The 17,445-nt window shown below is 52.4% G+C and overlaps 1 protein-coding gene across 2 annotated transcripts; it reads right to left on the bottom strand.

Moving 5' to 3' along the window:
• Window positions 1-6,349: 6,349 nt before the first annotated feature.
• Asb10 (ankyrin repeat and SOCS box containing 10) lies at window positions 6,350-15,667 on the bottom strand. Of its 2 annotated transcripts, none has more exons than XM_059256642.1 (5): window positions 15,325-15,667; window positions 14,295-14,562; window positions 11,275-11,794; window positions 6,790-6,903; window positions 6,350-6,535 (listed from the first exon to the last, which is right to left on the bottom strand). In XM_059256642.1, the coding sequence occupies exons 1-5, from the start codon at window positions 15,593-15,595 to the stop codon at window positions 6,350-6,352; spliced, it is 1,359 nt and encodes a 452-aa protein (XP_059112625.1). In that variant the 5' UTR covers window positions 15,596-15,667. The 2 variants fall into 2 exon arrangements, with proteins under 2 accessions (XP_059112625.1, XP_059112624.1); XM_059256641.1 differs by lacking the exon at window positions 15,325-15,667 and adding an exon at window positions 14,716-15,084.
• Window positions 15,668-17,445: the final 1,778 nt, after the last annotated feature.

Consider the following 17,445-nt stretch of genomic DNA (forward strand, 5'->3'; position numbering starts at 1 on the left):
AGGTGAAGAGGAAAGCCTACCACACAGAGCTACAGAGCTTGACAGAGGACAGAGGCGGGGCAGAGGAGGGCAGAGGAGGGCAGAGGAGGGCAGAGGAGGGCAGAGGAGGGCAGCCGGCACTGCTGGGTCTCAGTGACATTTGTCCCAGGCAGAAGTGTTGTATTAGCTAGTGAGCAGAGCTAGTGTTAGGCTGAGGTACTCTAAGTACCTTGGGTAGCCCCGAGGAAGGGGATAGGATTAAATGAGGCAGGTATTAGGCTGCTTGCAATATTCTCAGCCTGAGAAGCAGAGGCAGGAGAATCAGAAATTCAAGGTCATCTTCAACTACATAGTGAGTTCTAGGCCAGTCTGAACCTGAGGCCAGGGCAGCCGGGGCTACAGAGTGAGGCTCTATGAGTTGGAGGAGAGGAGGAGAGAAATCATGCCTCAAAAACTCACCAGAGAAGTGAGTGGGAGATGGTGTGTCATTTCTGTGCAGTCCGGATATACGTTGGGGTCTACATTCACCCAATGAAAACAAGAGACAAAACTGGGGAGAAGATGCCACCTTAGAGAGAGAAGAGGTACTTGGGCTTAGGTCTGGGAACCCCAACTCACAATAAAGAGCTAGAATACACCGTTGACGAGGACAGTCTTCCAAACAACTCTTTAAGTTAACCAAGCCCTCTCCGGTGCTGATAATGAAGACCAGATTTCAGAAGCGTATTGTACTGAAGAAGGGAGAGGTCAAGTACTTGGTTTGATGGCTTTGCAGTGTTGGATACATAATAGAGGCTTATTGACTTGATGAATTATGGAGGGAACTTTGAGCTTACAATTACTGCAATTAAAGCTGTATGAGCAGCTCCCGCACCAATCAAATGACACACGGAGAAGAGCCATTTTTAAAAGTAATTGCATTCATTTTTTGCATAGGTAATAACATCACATAGAACAAAATTTCAAAAGCTCAGAAGGACATATGTTGAAATATCTCTGCCCCAAAGCTCTGATAGTAAATGCACACTTAAACAAGCCTGTCATTCTCTGTTGCTCAGAATGGATCATGCACTCGCAGGGACTCGAGGGTAAAAGACCTTCTAGTCTCAAAAATGTATGTCACCTACCTCAAGCCAAGAGCCTATTGTCTCGCACTTATACTCAGGGCAGTATACTCCCCACTCAAGCTGGCAAAGAGGTGGAGGTTTATATTTTGGTACCAATGAATCCCAGTGGGCAACCCACTTAGAAGTGATGATCTACGTGAGACCTCGAGGGCTTTGTATTGACCTGGCATGTATGCCAGACACTGAGCTCTGCAGCCCATTTATATCTTCAATCAGTCCCTTGCCCTGCTGGGGTCATGAAGACTGACTGCTCTGGTCTTTGATGTTCAGTAGCTGGTATCACATGTTTAAGGGTGACTGCGGCAGCCCACTTTCTATCCTTGCTCTTGCATTCAGGCTGGAACTGAGACCACCCAGTAAATGGGGAAGCATTGCTGGAGATTAAAACAAACACAAACAAAAAACTTGGAAGCAAGTTCTAGCCTTCCCTGAGCCACATGACTTAACTTTTCTGTGTTTGAGAGAGGGGACATATTATCTACTCTGGCTGCTTACGAAGTAAGGATTACATGGAGATGAGGCAGTGTCCTCCAAACCGAGTTCTTCCTGCAGGGAACAGAGGAAGAGCATGTCTGCCCAAGGGAGAAGGGGCTCACCTTCCACCCAGTCAGCAGCACTTCAGGACCAAGGGCAGATGCCGTTGCCATCAAACCTATCAAACTTGAACAAAGCTGGCTCTTTACCAGCAGAAAACTGGGACCTTGATGATGAATCCCTGAATACCTAGTACCTGGTCTTTCCTAAAATGGAACCAGGGAGCTAGAGAGATGATTGAGCCCTTAAAGAGCACTAGCTGCTCTTCCAGAGGACTTGGGTTCTGTTCCCAGCACCCACGTGGCAGCTCACAGCATTCTGTACCTTCAGTACCAGAGAATCTGACTCCCTCTTCTAACCTCCCTGGGAACCAGGCATGCACATATGTATACGTAGACAAAACACTCATGTACATAAAAATAAATCTAAAAAGATTAAAAACAACTAATAAAATAAAATGGAGCTGTACGTGTGCTCTGAGTCAGCCCGCTCTCACCGCATACAGCTTTGGGAAATGCTCCTGCACAGGAATTTGGGTGTTTGCTTCTTTCCATTTCTTTGTTGGAAATACGGTCTCAAATGTGATTATTTACTTATTTGGTTTTTAAAACGGGGCACGTGGGGAGGTGGGGGGGTTGGCACACACCTTTAATCCCAGAGGCAGAGGCAGGTGGATCTTATGAGTTTGAGGCCAGCCTGGTCTACAGAGTGAGTTCCAGGACAGCCAGGGCTGCACAGTGAAACTCTATCTCGAAAAACAAACAAACAAGCAACAACAACAACAACAACAACAACAACAACAAAAATATGGCTTCTGTGGCCTAGCTGGCCTAGTTCTTGCTGTGTAAACCAGACTGGACTCAAACTCACAGAGATTCCCCCTGCAAGCATGCACCTCTACAAGTGGATAAATAATTTGATCTACCCTCTCTGCTTGGGGTCTGTGTCAGGCCTCATCTTATGACCTCTCCTTCATGTGCTGGCAATTGCACATAGGACACAAAAAAATGAGCAAAATGTTCTAAAGCCAAAGCCAACAGGTCCATATTTCCGACTCACTCAGGCGGGAGTACCCTCCCACTGCGGGCCAAGTCGGGTTCTGTCCGCGAGTACCCTCTGGTGGCACTAGAACGCAACTACAATCACAGCGAGGGAGGCGCGGAATGCCGCAGCGCCCCCTGGCGTTAGTCAAGAGAGTCACCAAGGGCAAAGGAACTAGAACCAGGCAAGAGGTCCAAGCTTCAGAGCGCTTCTTACTCCGGCAATGACTGCGGGGATCGGTGCGGGATTGTACACGAGTATCTTGAAGTCTAGTGTGCGTGCATGTAGATATGTGCGTCTTCATTGTGTCAGGGTTCTCGAATTCTGTGTATCTGTTATGTTGAATGTGTGATATGTGTGAGCCCACCCGTTCACAGGCGGATAGGTTGGTGGTAGGGAGGTCCGCGCCTCCAGTGCGGGGCGGAGTCCTCACGGAGGCGTGAAATTGGTTTGGAGCAAACACATTATGGAAAGCAATTACCAGGGAGAGGTTTTGGGCCCGCGGGACCATCAGCCAGGAGGCTGGGGAGGAAGCTCCCTGGCTTGCAAGTGTCTGGATGTCTAACCCCAGAAAGGGCCTTCCTAATGCTGCTTCTTTAAGGGGCAAGGCATGGAGCTAGGCACAACCTCTTCAAACCAACCACGCCATACCACCTTTCTTGTCTTCCTTTCTTGGCTCCTTGAAAAGGAGTCCCATACCTAACATTCCCCAGACATGGCAGAAGAGCCTCTGAGGCTCCAACCCCTTTGTGGAGTCTTCTCATCATTCCCACCCTCCACACCTTGTTCTTTGTATTGTAACTAGTTCACATGTGCTCTGTGAGGGTGGTGTGACTGTGTCGATAATGCCCTTAGGGCAGGGCCATGTCTCAGAGGCTTATATTTACCACCTTAACCCCAGCAGTGTGTGGAAGGGATTAAATAGAATCGTAAACAGGATGCATAGACAGTTGTCCCCTAGGCAACAAGGTCCTCTTGAAATAGGGTTCGTGGACTTCAAATCCATTGGTCCATCTGGCCTTTGAATGCCTCTTTTTTGAGATGTCTAACAGGCTAATCTGGCTAACACAGACCTTTCTATCTCTCTTGCCTTAGTAATTAGTACCACCACCCACCTAGTTGTTCAAGCCAAAAAAACTGTGAGGCATGCTAGGTGAGTCCCGCATGTAGTCCACCAGCAAGCACTATCCATCCCCACAAAGACTTCCAAAGCTACTCCATTGCTCTCCCCCTCTCATGCCAGGATGGTCGCTAATGCCTCCGACTGGCCTGGACTCTCTCTGCTTCCCCCACCGAGGCAGCCAACCCGGCCCGGCAGCCCGAGGGACACAGGCCCAGCTGCTCCTCTGCTGTTGCCCACATTCACTTCCACGCTGGCTCCTCCCTGTCATCCTGATCTCAGGTTAGATGCCAGCCTCCTCAAAGAGTAGGTGTCCCTGTCACTGAATCCAAAATAACGCCCCATTGGCGTCGCATCGCTGTTGGCATCTGTCTCTAGACTTAGTACTATGTGCAATTCTCTCGTTTGCCCGGCATTTTCAGCAGAGTAGTGAGGACCGAAGACGAGCCCCGGTGACCCCTGCAGCCGTGTGCCTGCCCAGCCTAGAACACAGGAGGCACAGCAGTTATGGGCAAATCAGTGAACTCCGGACATCTCAGGGATGAGACAGGGTCTCCCAGAGAGATCCCCGCAGGATGGCGAAGGACCTTCTTCAGTGGGTTCCCATCAACACCTGGAAATCTTCTCCTGGTCCCAACCTTTATCTTTGCAAAGTGAAGGTCTGCGGGGGACCAGACAGCCAGGCGTTTCCATGGCTGAGGGTGCAAACAAACCCTGGACCCTCTTGGTCGTACCAGGGGCCATTCGCCAGCTCTCAAGCCGCGTGCTCGCACCCGAAGCCTAGGCTAGCGGGTGAGGTCTAAGGTAAGTCCAGGCTCAGGGGCCAGGCCACCCACCGCCAGTCCACTTGCCTCTATGGCCTTCTCGCCTCCAGGCCCCGCCCCACATAGTCTGGCTTCCTGTAGCCGGCTGGAAAAGCGCTCTCAAGCCTGGGAATTCTGTCCAGTGACCTTTGACATCAAGGACCACGACACACTTGCTTCGTGCTCTGCGGCTGGATTGCCCCGCCCACTGCTGGCTGCCTTGGCTCCAGCTTGTAGGGTCCTGGTACTGCAGCGTGAACAGCGGCACCCCCCCACCCCCCCCCACCCCGGTCTATCGGTCCACAGAAGTAGAGGCTCGAGTCTAGGGGAGGAGACTTTTGCTCCACAACAAGCTAACGGCAGAGTTGAGAGTAGAACCCAGCTCTGGTGACAATTCCACATTCTTGCTACCACGAAGCTATATTTAAAGAATCCAATTAATGCCAGGCTGGTAGTGCATGCTTTTCTTTAATCCTAGCACTCGGGAGGCAAAGGCAGGTGGATCTCCGTGAGTTTGAGGCCAGTCTGGGTTATAGAGTGAGTTCCAGGACAGCCAGGGCTAATAGAGAAACTCTGCCCCCCCCCCAAAAAAATAAACTGGATTAAAAGTGCTGAAAAGATGGCTCAGCAGTTAAGAGCACTGGCTGCTCCTCCTAAGGACCTAGGTTCAGTTCCCAGCACCCACATGGCAGCTCACAATCATCTGTAACTCTAGTCCTAGAGAATCTGACTTCCTCTTCTGGTCTCCAAGGACACCAGGCATGTACACTATGCACACCCATGTCCTTAAGTAAAACATCCTTATGTAGAATAAAGAATGAAGAAGTAGAGTAAAGGGAACAAGAACAGATGTGCACCGAGTGATGCTCCCTGACCTACAGGGTTAGGCAGTGGGTAAAAATGGTTGTTTTCCTAACCCTGGGCCTGCAGTGCTCAGAGGGTAACCAAGCCTTGCTTCCTTTCTCTCCCACATATGCTGAGCCCTTCCCCAGGGGCTCTCCCTTCTCTTCCAGCCCTTGGCCACCAGCTTCCCTTTGCTCCTGCCTCGGCCTTGCCCAGCCTTCAGGCTACCTATTCTGACAAACTCTCACTCTGGAGGCTATTTACCATCTCATGTGAGGAGAGGGGCAGGTTGCCTGGGACCTGCTAGTGGATGCTGAAGGGAGAGGTGGGGCAGCTTGTGCATGGGGCACCCACACCGAGTCTGTGGGAGGGAATCACCTCAAGGAAGGTGGAGGCTTGTCGGAGACGGTACCAAATCACACACCTTGCAGGGGTTTTGGTTTGGTTTTTGTTTTTTAAAGACAAAGCACAATGTGGCCACTCCCACCCTCCTGCCTCGACTTCCCAAGGTCTAAGAGAACATCTGTGCCATTATTCCGGGCTTCAGCCTGGAGATTTCCAGTGCACATACAGGTTCGCCCAGGCGCTCTCTCCACATCAGTATCGGCTGGACGGTCATCTGTTTTCTTCTCTCCAGTGTGGATCAAGGCATCCATTCCTGTCTTGAAGATGGACCTCGTGCTGGCGGGATGACCTGACCTGAGTCCCTGCAGAGAGGTGCCCCTTGGGGAGCTTGCTTTGTTCTCAGGGCAGGGCACACCTGGAAGGAGAGGAAGGGCAGCGAAGAACTCCAGTGGCCCCGGAAGCAGCTGCTTCGGGCCGGAACCATCGTCCGGCTCTCTTGCCTCCTGCCCATGCCCCGTCCCCAAGCATGGTGGCTGTCCCCAGAAGCCAGGACTCACCTAGTAAAGCACGTCCTCAAAGTCCAGCTGCAGGTAGCGGAGCAGGCTGGATGGCAGGGGAAGCCGTGGCAGTGCGTGGGGCAGACTGCCCTCCAGGTGACAGCGGAGTGCACAGCGGCTGAGATGCTGCAGCGACCTGGGCTGCCTCACCAAGGCAAAGAGGGACGAGTAGAATCGATGGTGCTTCTGGAGACGGGAGGAGGGACTCGGTGAGGACAGCCTTGGACCACCGGCTCCCGCTTCTTCTAACAGGACCAGGATGGTGACCACTGGGAGCATCTCAAGAACCTCATGAACACTCTCAGAACTCACTCCAGAGGGTATATTTTTCTAGGACATGAGTGGGCTGCTGGGTAATTTCTATGGAAGATTGACAAGGCTGCCCCTTAGGGGATGGCGTCTCTCAGGGCCAAGCTGAGTGATGTGTCCTGGACACTAACCTGCACAATTTCAGGCGGTACCAAGCCCGTGGTCTCCTCAGGAAGCTGCACCACACAGTAGGTGTTCATCAGGACCTCGATGGTCCGTGGGGACATGCACCAGCGCTCTAGCACCTGCAAGAGGAAGACTCATTAGGGGATCTTATCAGGTCACGTGGGATGACGGGATGACAGTTGTAGGGTCAACTTTCTCCCCCAAATATACTAACAGCTGACATGTATGTGACCTTGTTTGAAAATGGAGGCTTATTTACTTGATTCTGTTCTATTTTTATTTGCTTATTTAATTTTAAAGATTTTTATTTAAAATTATTTGTGTATATGAATGTGTTGCCTGTGTTTACGTCTGTACGTCACATATGTGCAGTGCCTGTGAAGGCCAGGAGAGGGCATTAGATCCCTGGAACTGGAATTAGAGACAGTTGTGAGCTGCCATGTGGGTGGTGGGACTCAAACCCGGGTCCTTTGGAAGATCGACAAATGTTTTTTAACTGCCGAGTCATCTTTCCAGCTCCTTTTAATTTATTTATTGAGATAGGTCTCACTGTATAGCCATGGCTCACCTCAAACTTGTTATGTAGACTTGGATGACCTCAAACTCACAGAGATCAACCTGCTTTTGCCTCCCAAGTGCTGGGACTAAACATGTGTGTGACCTATTGCTTGACAAGAGTTTATTATTTATTTACTATTTATTATGTGTCTTATGTGTCTGTGTCTGTGTGTATTCTAGTTTGTGGGTGCCTGCAGAGGTCAGAGAAGGGGGTCAGATCCCACGGAACTGGAGTTACAGACTGTGGTGAGCCACCCATGTGGAGGCCCTTGAATTCTTGAATGCTGACATCACACATTTGCACCACCATGCTCAGTTTGGAAACAGGATTTTTGCAGATTCAGCCAAGTCAATGGCTATTAGGGTAGTCTCTATCTAATATGGCAGACCAGGGCTTGGATATAGCTTAGTAATTTGCCTAGTGTTTCTGAGATCCTGCTCCGATCCCCAGGACCACATAAACCAGGTGTCTAATGCCTGTGATCCCAGTAATCCAGAGACGAAAAGAGGAAGATCCAAAGTTCAAGATGATCCTTGGTTCTATCACAAGTTCAGGGCCTGTCAGAAGAAAGGTGGCCCCGAGAGAATCTCAGAGTGATACAGCCACAAGCCAAGGAATACCGGGGAATCACCAGCGCTAGAAAGGGGTATACAGTACACCTCCCTGGGAGCCTCCAGAAGGAACCAGCCTCGTCAGCACCTCTATTTCGTGCTCCAGTCTTCAAACCTGGGAGGGGAGGACTGCTGTGGTTGTCCACGGCCCTGTCTGTGGCTGTCCACGGCCCTGTCTGTGGCTGTCCACGGCCCTGTCTGTGGCTGTCCACGGCCCTGTCTGTGGCTGTCCACGGCCCTGTCTGTGGTACTCTGTTGGAGCAGCACCAGAAAACCAACAACTGTGTTTCTGGTGTTCCAGTGGCTTGTGCTCCATTCTTTCCCCATCACTTTGGAGGCATAGGCCTTTAATCTTCAGTCCTACTAGACAGGGACTGTTATTATCCTCAGGTTACAAGTGAGGGAAATTGAGGCACAAAGAAGTCCCAAAGCCTGGCCAGACTGCAGTTCTAGCAGGCATGCCTGGCACAGTGGCTCTTGGCTCCCAACTACTACACCACCCTGCCATTCCACTTGTCTCCCCCGGGCTCTGTCCTGGACTTTTATGCTGGCTAAAAGGTAGCCCTTGGCCTGCCTGTGGCTCCTGAGCAGACACAAACACCTGAGCTTGTGCTGGGATGCGGTCAGGCGGTAGAGGAGCTGCCTTGCATACACAAAGTCTTTGATACAATTGTAAGTACCATATGAACTTGGCTTGGGGTACAGGCCAGTCATCCTGGCACCAGGAAAGTGGAGGCAGAAGGATCAGAAGTTCAAAGTTTTTGGCTCCATAGAGAGTTTGAAGCATCTGGGCTACATGAGACCCTTCTCATAAATACAAAAGCCCTCACTGGAGAGATGCCTCCACGGTTAAGAGCACTTGCTGCTCTTGAAGATGACCCAGCATCTACGTGGCATCTCACAACCATGGTAACTAGAGTTCCAAGGAACCCCATACCCTCTTCCGGCTTCTGTAGACACCAGTCATTTATGTGGTGCACAGACAAGAATGCAGGCAAAATACTCAATACACGTAAAAAATGTTTTAAGTTTTAAAAAAAAATCAAGCACGGTGGCACATGCCTTTAATCCCAGCACTCAGAGGTAGTGAATTACTATGTGCTGTCTCCCTGGGGAGCATTTCCACACAGAACCTGCACCTAGCCCATCATAGACACCACTGCACATACCAGGAACCTGGAAACCCCTGCTTCCGGTGAGTAGTGGGGGCAGGTGGAAGGACCTTGTTCGGGCACAGGGGCTCCTGGAGTCAGCACTTTATGGGTCTAGTGCTTCCATTTCTTGCCCTGTCTCCGGGCAGTGCTTACCAGAGCTGTCTCAGCTTAGCCTGCCAGGGACTTTAGCTTACTTCTTTGCTGGAAGTGCCTGCTCTGTTCCCTCCCTCTCTCCAAGAAGTCCTTGAGCCAAGTCTCACCTCCAGGAAGCTTGCGCAGTCCTCCAGCCCACACTGAGGCTGTGCCAGCCAGCCTTGCCCTCTCCCTTGCCTCATCTGTATATTGGTGCGACGCATGACAGCTTAGAACGAGCCTTCTCACGCATCAGCTTCATCCTAGAACACCAGCTAAGGCACCTGAGCACCATGCATAGGTCACACCCTCTTCTAAGATTACACCTGTGAACCGTATTTCTAACTCTAAGATGTAAGGAACTCCCCCCACCCCACTATCTTTTTAAAGATGAGGAAACAGGCATAGGAAGATGAAGCAACTTGCACACACCCTGTGCCCTGCATTGGAGCCTACTTTTTTCATGGTCACCAGACTGGTAGGCTGTTGGCCGGCTGGGCAGCCCAGTGTGCACTGTCTGGTAGGCACTGGCCCTCTCTGCACTACTACAACTTTCTATCCCCTTCAGCACAGGCTATATGCCGTGCTAGGAGCCTGAGAGGCAAAGACTTTCAGCGACTGCCTTACAGCCACACAAACAAGTGTCCAAGTCAAAGCTGCATGCAGTCTTCAGCTACCAGCCTAATGCACGTCTTCCCGAGAACTGCTGAGGCCGTCGGGGCACACGACAGTCTCAGAGTCAGACAGTCTCAGTCAGCCTTGCTGGGAGGGCTGGGACTCTAGCCAAGGCCCGAGGGGCTGCGGACTGTGAGAAAGGGACACACGGTGTCCTTTACTCTGCCAGTCACCCCTTTCCCCGGAGACAGCTTAGGGCCAGAGGAGGCTGGTGGGGGCAGGTGTAGGGGCAGAGGTGGGGGTCTTGGAATGTCTGTCTGCTGCTGTACCAGGTCCTCTTCCTGCCCCCGCCCGGCGGGGAAATCATTAGCTGTCAGAACCGCAGTCAGATTACAGGGAATTGCTCGTCTCCTAATTATCTGGTGTTAATAGGAGATTAATTAGTGTTAATTGTTGATTTTCTTGTATTTTCCCAAAGGGGAGACCAATCTGCCGAACTCTCGGGCTGTTTAATTATTTGGTCTTGCTTAGGAATCCAGACAGATGCTGCTAGGTTTGTGGGCAAAGGGGAGAGGCGGAGACAACAGGAACGACTCAGGGGAGGAGGACTGGGCTAGCGGGGCCGTGCCTGTAGCCGTCACCCCTCCCAGAAGGCCAATTTAGTCTTGACATATCCCTTTGAGAGAAACTGTCCCCACCGCAGGCCCAGCAGCCTCCATGTTACATGCAGCTCAGAGCAGCATGAGCCAAGTTCCTTCCCAGGACACCCTAACCCAGCATCTCAAGTGGAACCCACTTCGGAGACGCTGACATAAGACACAACTGAAAGGGGACAGTGAAAAAGCATTGTCAGAGGGTGGGGACAGCTAGCTGGCAGTGGGGAGTGGGGGGTGGGGAAGGTTGTCCTAAACTTCAGTAAGCAGGGCTGTGTTCCTTTGCCCTTGGGCCTTGGGGAGCAGCGGACTCAAGCTCTGTCCCCGGAAGGCTCGCCCAGGTCCAGGGCACATCTTGCTCAGCGGATCCTGCTGCTGTGTCAGATCTCTCTTCCGACTCTGTCTTCCTCAGCCCAGGGTCTGAGGAAGGCCCCTAAGCTCTCACTGCTCCCCTCATCGGTCCTGGCTCTTCTGTCCTGATCTTTCGTAACCGTCCCACGGCCCTCAGTCCTCCTTCCTCAAGTGTATGCACACACGTGTGTACTCACACACATACCTGTACACACACACACACACACACACACACACACACACACACACACACGCTGTTGGTTCCTTATTCTTAGATCTCACGCACTTGTTGAAAGAAAGAAGAAACTAATCTGTCTGCTCAAGGCCTCCCAGTTACTTGGAGAAGCAGACATGGCTCTCCTGGTCCCCAAACCATAATGACCTTCCCCCGCCTTCAGCCCCATGCCCCCTGTACCTTGGGCAGTGCCCCTGGCCAGACTCGGACAGCACCATGGTTGAGGAGAGCTCGCACCGTGTGCTCGGGGCTGTGGGCCAGGGCTGTAGCTGGGCCTTGCAGAGCACAGTGCAGAGGTGTGTGTCCCCCATAGTCCATGGCGTTAGCGCTGACACCACAGGACAGGAGCAGTTCCACGACAGCCGAGTGGCCACGGCGGCAGGCCAGGTGCAGGGGCCGCTGCTTGTCCTGGTCAGCAGCGTCGGCATCTGCCCCAGCCGACAGCAGCAAGCTGCACAGTTGGAAACAGCGGCTGGAGGTGGCCGCGGCATCCATGGGGGATTGACAGCGGACATCACAGGCCGCCAGCAATGGTGTCCAGCCTTCGGCATTGCGGGCGTCAGGACACGCACCCCATCTTAGAAGCAGGTCTGCTAGTTCCACATGGCCCAGCCGGGCAGCTGTGTGCAGAGGAGTCTCTTCTTCATCCTCAGACCGCCCATCCACGTGTGCTCCAAACTTCAGGAGCAACTCCACACACCTAATCAGGGAGAGAGGAGAGGCAAGCAAAGCGCATTTCTGCTGGTCTCAGCATAGCAGATACACCAGGGACTCTGCGGACCTCACGGTTCTACACCCTCCTTCCATCCAGGCTTTCCCTGAAACAGGAGGCGGAATTGGCAGTGGATCCTCTGTGCTTGCTCTCCAATCCTGGAACTCAGGTGATCTCTTTTCTCTGCCTCTAAAGTTCTGGGATTACAGGCACCAGCCTTCACAGCCCACAGTGACACCTTCCTGGGTTTTGGTTGAAAAGGTTTATTTTTACTATTTTTAAAATAGTGTGTGTGTGTGTGTGTGTGTGCGTGTGTGTGTGTGTGTGTGTGTGTGTAAGCATGTGCTCAAAGGCATTTGATCCCCTGAAGCTGGAGTTATTGGCAGTTGTGAACTGCTTGATATGGGTGCTGGGAATCAAACTCGGGTCTCTGTGAAAACAGTACAAGCTCTTAACTGCTGAGCCATCTCTTCAGCCACTAACCTCAAAACCAAACTCTCAGGAGTTGGAGAGATGGCTTAGCAATCAGGAGCACTGCTGCTTTTCCAGAGGACCCTTGTTTGGTTCCCCGTACCCACATAGTACCACCATTCCTGGTATGGATTTTTTTTTGCTTTTTTTTTTTTTTTTTTTTTTTTTTTTTGAGGCAGGGTTTCTCTGTAGCTTTGGAGCTTATCGTGGAACTCATTCTGCAGACCAGGCTGGCCTCGAACTCACAGAGCTCCACCTGTCTCTGCCTCCTGAGTGCTGGGATTAAAGGTGTGCACCACCACCACCCAGCTGGAAATTTTTATATTGTATGTATTTTTACGGCAATTGCTTATTTACTTTCTTGTTAGGGCTTCTGGGGAACTTTAAATTACACCCACGGCTCACCTGTTCCCTCTCTCTTTCTCTCAGTCTCTGTTTTGTTGAGAAAGAGTCTGATCTGAAACTTGACATGTAGCCTATACTATCCTAAAAGTCACTATGTAGCCAAGGATGACCTTGAACTCCACTCCTCCTGCCTGCATGTCCCATCGCTAGGACTGCAGAAGTATGCTGTGCCCTGATCTATTTTAGATTTCTATTGGACCATGCTGGTATAGACTATTTCAACAGTGATGTGACTAACCCAGGGAAACCCCCTGGTGGTGAATGAGCTTAACAGGGGGACAAGCCCTATAGGAGGGCACTCAATGGGTGAGGCATGAAGTCATGGAGGGAGGGCCTGAGTTCATGGGGTTTCCAAGGACCTTTCTGTTCAGATTCCACGGTGACGATAAGTGGTAAGTGGGGTCTCATCCTCTCAGGGTCCTGAATCACAGGTCACAATTATTTAGGTCAACGCAAAGGAATATTTCCCTGTGGAAGATGAATCACAGACACACTTGGATGTGCCAATCAGTATCTTATGAGCTTAAATTAGTTCTTCTGTTGTGTTTGGGATAAGACCCTGGCTCTGGGAGGCAAGCACTCCACCACGGAGCCACACCCCCTTGAACCTAGTCCTTTTCCCTCTCGGTATGCAGCCAAGGATGGCCGTGAACTCCTAACCCTCCTGCCTCCATCTCTCCAGCTCCTGGCATTTTAAGCATGCACCGCCAGGCCTGGTCCCTAAGCTATTCTTGAGCTCATGGATGTGGGCTCACCCTGATGATACAGGAATCCAGCCTGCCGCTCTACCCACTCCCAGTCCTTTAGAGTCTGTTTGGGCTACAGGACAGCAGGTCCCCTGAGGATAGGACCATGGCACACTGGATGAGCAAGGAAAATGTTAAAATTCCACAGTGGTACCATCTTCTCCATTACCAAGCTGGCCAGAGCCCTCAGTGAAGACCGTGAGGCTGGGCCCCTGCTCCAGCTCTCCACACTCCCCCAGGGGAGCAGAAAAACCATCTCAAGTTGGTTCTCTGTGTGTGTGTGTGTCTGTCTGTCTGTCTGTCTGTCTGTCTCTGTCTCTCTCTCTCTCTGTCTGTCTCTGTCTCTCTCTCTGTCTCTCTCTTCTCTCTCTCTGTCTCTCTCTTCTCTCTCTCTGTCTCTCTCTGTCTCTCTCTTCTCTCTCTCTGTCTCTCTCTTCTCTCTCTGTCTCTGTCTCTGTCTCTGTCTCTCTGTCTCTGTCTCTGTCTCTCTGTCTCTCTCTGTCTTTGTCTCTCTGTCTCTCTGTCTCTCTGTCTCTCTCTCTCTCTCTCTCTCTCTCTCTCTCTCTCTCTCTCTCTCTCTCTTTCTCTCTCTCTCTGGTTATTTTGAGACAGAGTTTCTCTGTGTAGTTTTGGTGCCTGTCCTGGAACTCACTCTGTAGACCAGGCTGGCCTCGAACTCACAGAGATCTGCCTGACTCTGCCTCTCGAGTGCTGGGATTAAAGGCAAGCACCGCCGCCACCACCACCACCCGGCTTCCTGTGGTTTCTTAACCTGGACCAATGGATGTCTTGGGAGTGACTGCATGTTGACACCACCAGCCCATCCTGCCCCCTTGAGAGTGGGTCCAGGATGAGAGGTCACTCACTCAAGGATACCAGGGCCCCGGCAGAGGTGCAGAGGGCGTTTCCCATCCTGGTCAGGGGTGTTGGGGTCCGCTCCAGCTACCAGCAGCACATGGACGCAGGCGGTGTGACCTGCAGTACAGGCTTCATGCAGGGCGGTGCGGCCTCCAGGGGCACTGTCTGGCTTGGCTCGACGCTTCAACAGCAACCGAAGAACTTCAGTGTGGCCCCGGCTGGCTGCCACGTGCAGTGGAGTGGTCAGCTCCTCTTCATACGTCAGAGACCAGAGTCCTAGGGAGAGGGGGACAGGGGTCTCAGATCTCGCGGGATGCTAAAGAGCTGCCAGGCAAAGGGATGAAGCTGATAGAGGCGGAATGAAGGAACCCAGAGCTTGGTCTCAAGCCTCCCCTCTCCCACTCGGACCCATCCACGCCCCGCCCATACTCAGAGCACGGATGTTGAAGCGGAAATCTCTCCATCGCTCTGGGTCGCTGGTATCAAAGATGGAGTCAGGAGCCAGGCCAGTGCTGGAGTCCGCAAGGATTTGAGAGACAGAGCCCACATCCCCAGCCAGTACTGCCTGCCAGAAGGCAAGGGCAGGTCCTGAAGCCGTGCGGGTGATGATAGGTCCCAGGCCAGGCTCGAGGTGCTCCTCAGACCCTCTGTCAGGCTTCTCCACCAGCCTGGCACAGAGGGTGTGTCTGTCACCCTGGGGCTCTCCCTGGCACTCCTCTGGGGACCAGCTCATGAGCATATGGGGAAAGGGAGAGTATCAGGGAGGAAGAGGAAGGGACTATATGCAGAGAGGGGGAAACACAGGCAGAGGGAGCCGAGGTCCCGTGTCCCTCGCTGGAGCCCTGGCCACAGTGTCCAACAAGAGCTATTCTGGGCTCCACATGACTTCTATCTTGGGCCAAGGTCTAGATTGGGAAAGTTTGGTGTGAGGGAACCGCAGCTAGGGAGTTCAGCTTGCCCTCAGTCCTTGGGACCCCTGTTCCTGCGGCAGCCAGGCCAGCTCCCACCTCTGACCTCCCAGCCCCAGCTGCCCCTCACCCCTCTGGTGGCTGCTCCAGCGAGGCTCAGCTGCCCGGCTCTCCAGCAGCAGGTCAGCTGTGCTGTGCGGGGGGAACAGGTCCTGCAGCCTCGCCAGGTCCCCAGTGTACAGGGCGTTCTGCAAAGCCATGTCACGGCAGAGCAGTGGTGATGACCGAGGGGTCCTCTGGGCTGAATAAGACTGAGCTCTCCAGATCTGGCAGGTAAGGGCAGAGGGGAGACACCCCAGATGATGTCTTCTGTGGGGTGGAGAACTCCTTCCCCCAGGCATGGCCGGTTTCTAGGAGAGGGAGCCAAAGGAGCAAGACTTGAGCCTCGCTGAAGTTGGACCGTGCAGGCAATGCTGGGCCCCAGCCAGGGGGAGCCTGGTATGGGAGGAGCAGGAGAGCCACCGGGCCGGCTGTAAATAGCACCGGGCTCTGAGGGCCCAGTGGAATGCTCCTGCTACAGAGAGGGGAGAGAAGGGCAGGACAGAGTGGTGTGGAAGCAACTCCGAGCTTCACTCCCAGGCTGAATGGCGTCAAGGTTGATGCTCTGTCCAAGCCATTGCCTCATAGACAAAAACAAGAAGTTCCAGAGGAGAGGGTGTGCCTAGGGACACACAGGTAACTTGCCCCAAAGCCAGGACTGGACCTGTGATCCTAAGCCACTTGTTCCATCATCAGTCAGCTCCAGCTGCCTGGTCTGTGACCTCAAGGGAGGCTGCTGATTTCTGTTCCTCGAATACAACCTTCCGCTCCTAAACACAAAGGAACTTGGTGGAGATGAGCATCAGGGACTCTGTGTGAGGCACTCTCAGGGGTTCTCTGGAAGACAGACTTCTGTCCAGGAAAACAGGGCTCAGTCCTCAGGCAGCAAAAGAATCACTCCCACGCCCATCCCAGCTGCTGACCTGCTCTGATCATCAATGCTTATCCTAGATGCTGGCCCTCATTCCCATCCCAGGTACCAACTTCCCATCCAGCTCAAGTTCTGGCCTCCCATCTTGGTACCAGCCCCCCATACACATCCCAGGCATCAGCTTCCCCTGCCCATCTCAGGTGCCAACTTCACTCCCTGGATGTCTCCCAGCATCTCCTACATGGTATCTCTACCCTTCCATAATTGTACAGAAGTCTTAGCTGGAAGTGACATAGGGAACCTCTCTGACCATTCAGCCCAGAAGACAGACTGCTTTTGTTGAGGAAGGCGGGAATAAAAAGCAAAAGAATGGAGAAAGGAAAAGTGGAGGGAAGCTCTTGGGCTTGGTTCTGTGGAGTCTGCCTGCTGCGGGCTCTGTGCTCTCACCTGGTCTGGCTCACACTGGCTGGGCACCATGGGCACTGACTGACTTTTCTCATACCTTCTGTACAAGGTTGGCATGTCTGCCTTCTGAGAAAGCAACTGTGTCTTCTTTAGCCCTTGCTGACACGGTAATGCTGACCGCTTGAGTTTCCTACCCCCTAGGAGGGGTCTTTGTAGGAAAGAGGTTGTAACAGTTACTTTTCTCCTTGCCATGACAAAACAAAAATAAAAACAAAAAACCTTCACCACCAACAAAACCCCACACAACAACAACAAACTTGACAAAAACAGCTTAAGGAAGGCAGGATTTATTCTGGCTCACAGTTCGGGGGGATACAGTCCATAATATTGGGCAGGTGGGCAGCAGAAACGGGAGGCAGCTGGTCACAGTGCTTCCGCAATCGGGAAGCACAGAGTAGAAAATTCTAGCACCCAGCTTATCTTCTCTTTTGCGTTCACTCAGTACCCCAACCCATGAAATGGATCCACCTACATTCAGGGTGCGTCTTCCCACCTCAATCAACCCAATCTACAAACTTCCTCCCAGATACACCCAGAGATTTGTGTCCAAGGTGACCCTAGATCCTGCCTGCCAAGGTGACAGTGAGTATTAACCATTCACCATCATGGAGGGGAGGACCACTCAAAGGGCATTGCCTCTACCCCTCTCTATGATCCACCATTGCCTCTCCAGCGCCACCTCCACTCCCACCCAAGCATCCTCACCTCCTTCACCCCCTCACCCTGGAGATGCTTGGGCTAGAACTGAGTTCCAGATCGGGAAGAACCTTAGAGGATGTCCTGTCCAACCTCTCCTCACTTTATAAAGAAGGAAAC

This window comes from Peromyscus eremicus, chromosome 3 (genome assembly GCF_949786415.1).
Source record: "Peromyscus eremicus chromosome 3, PerEre_H2_v1, whole genome shotgun sequence".
NCBI lineage: Eukaryota > Metazoa > Chordata > Mammalia > Rodentia > Cricetidae > Peromyscus > Peromyscus eremicus.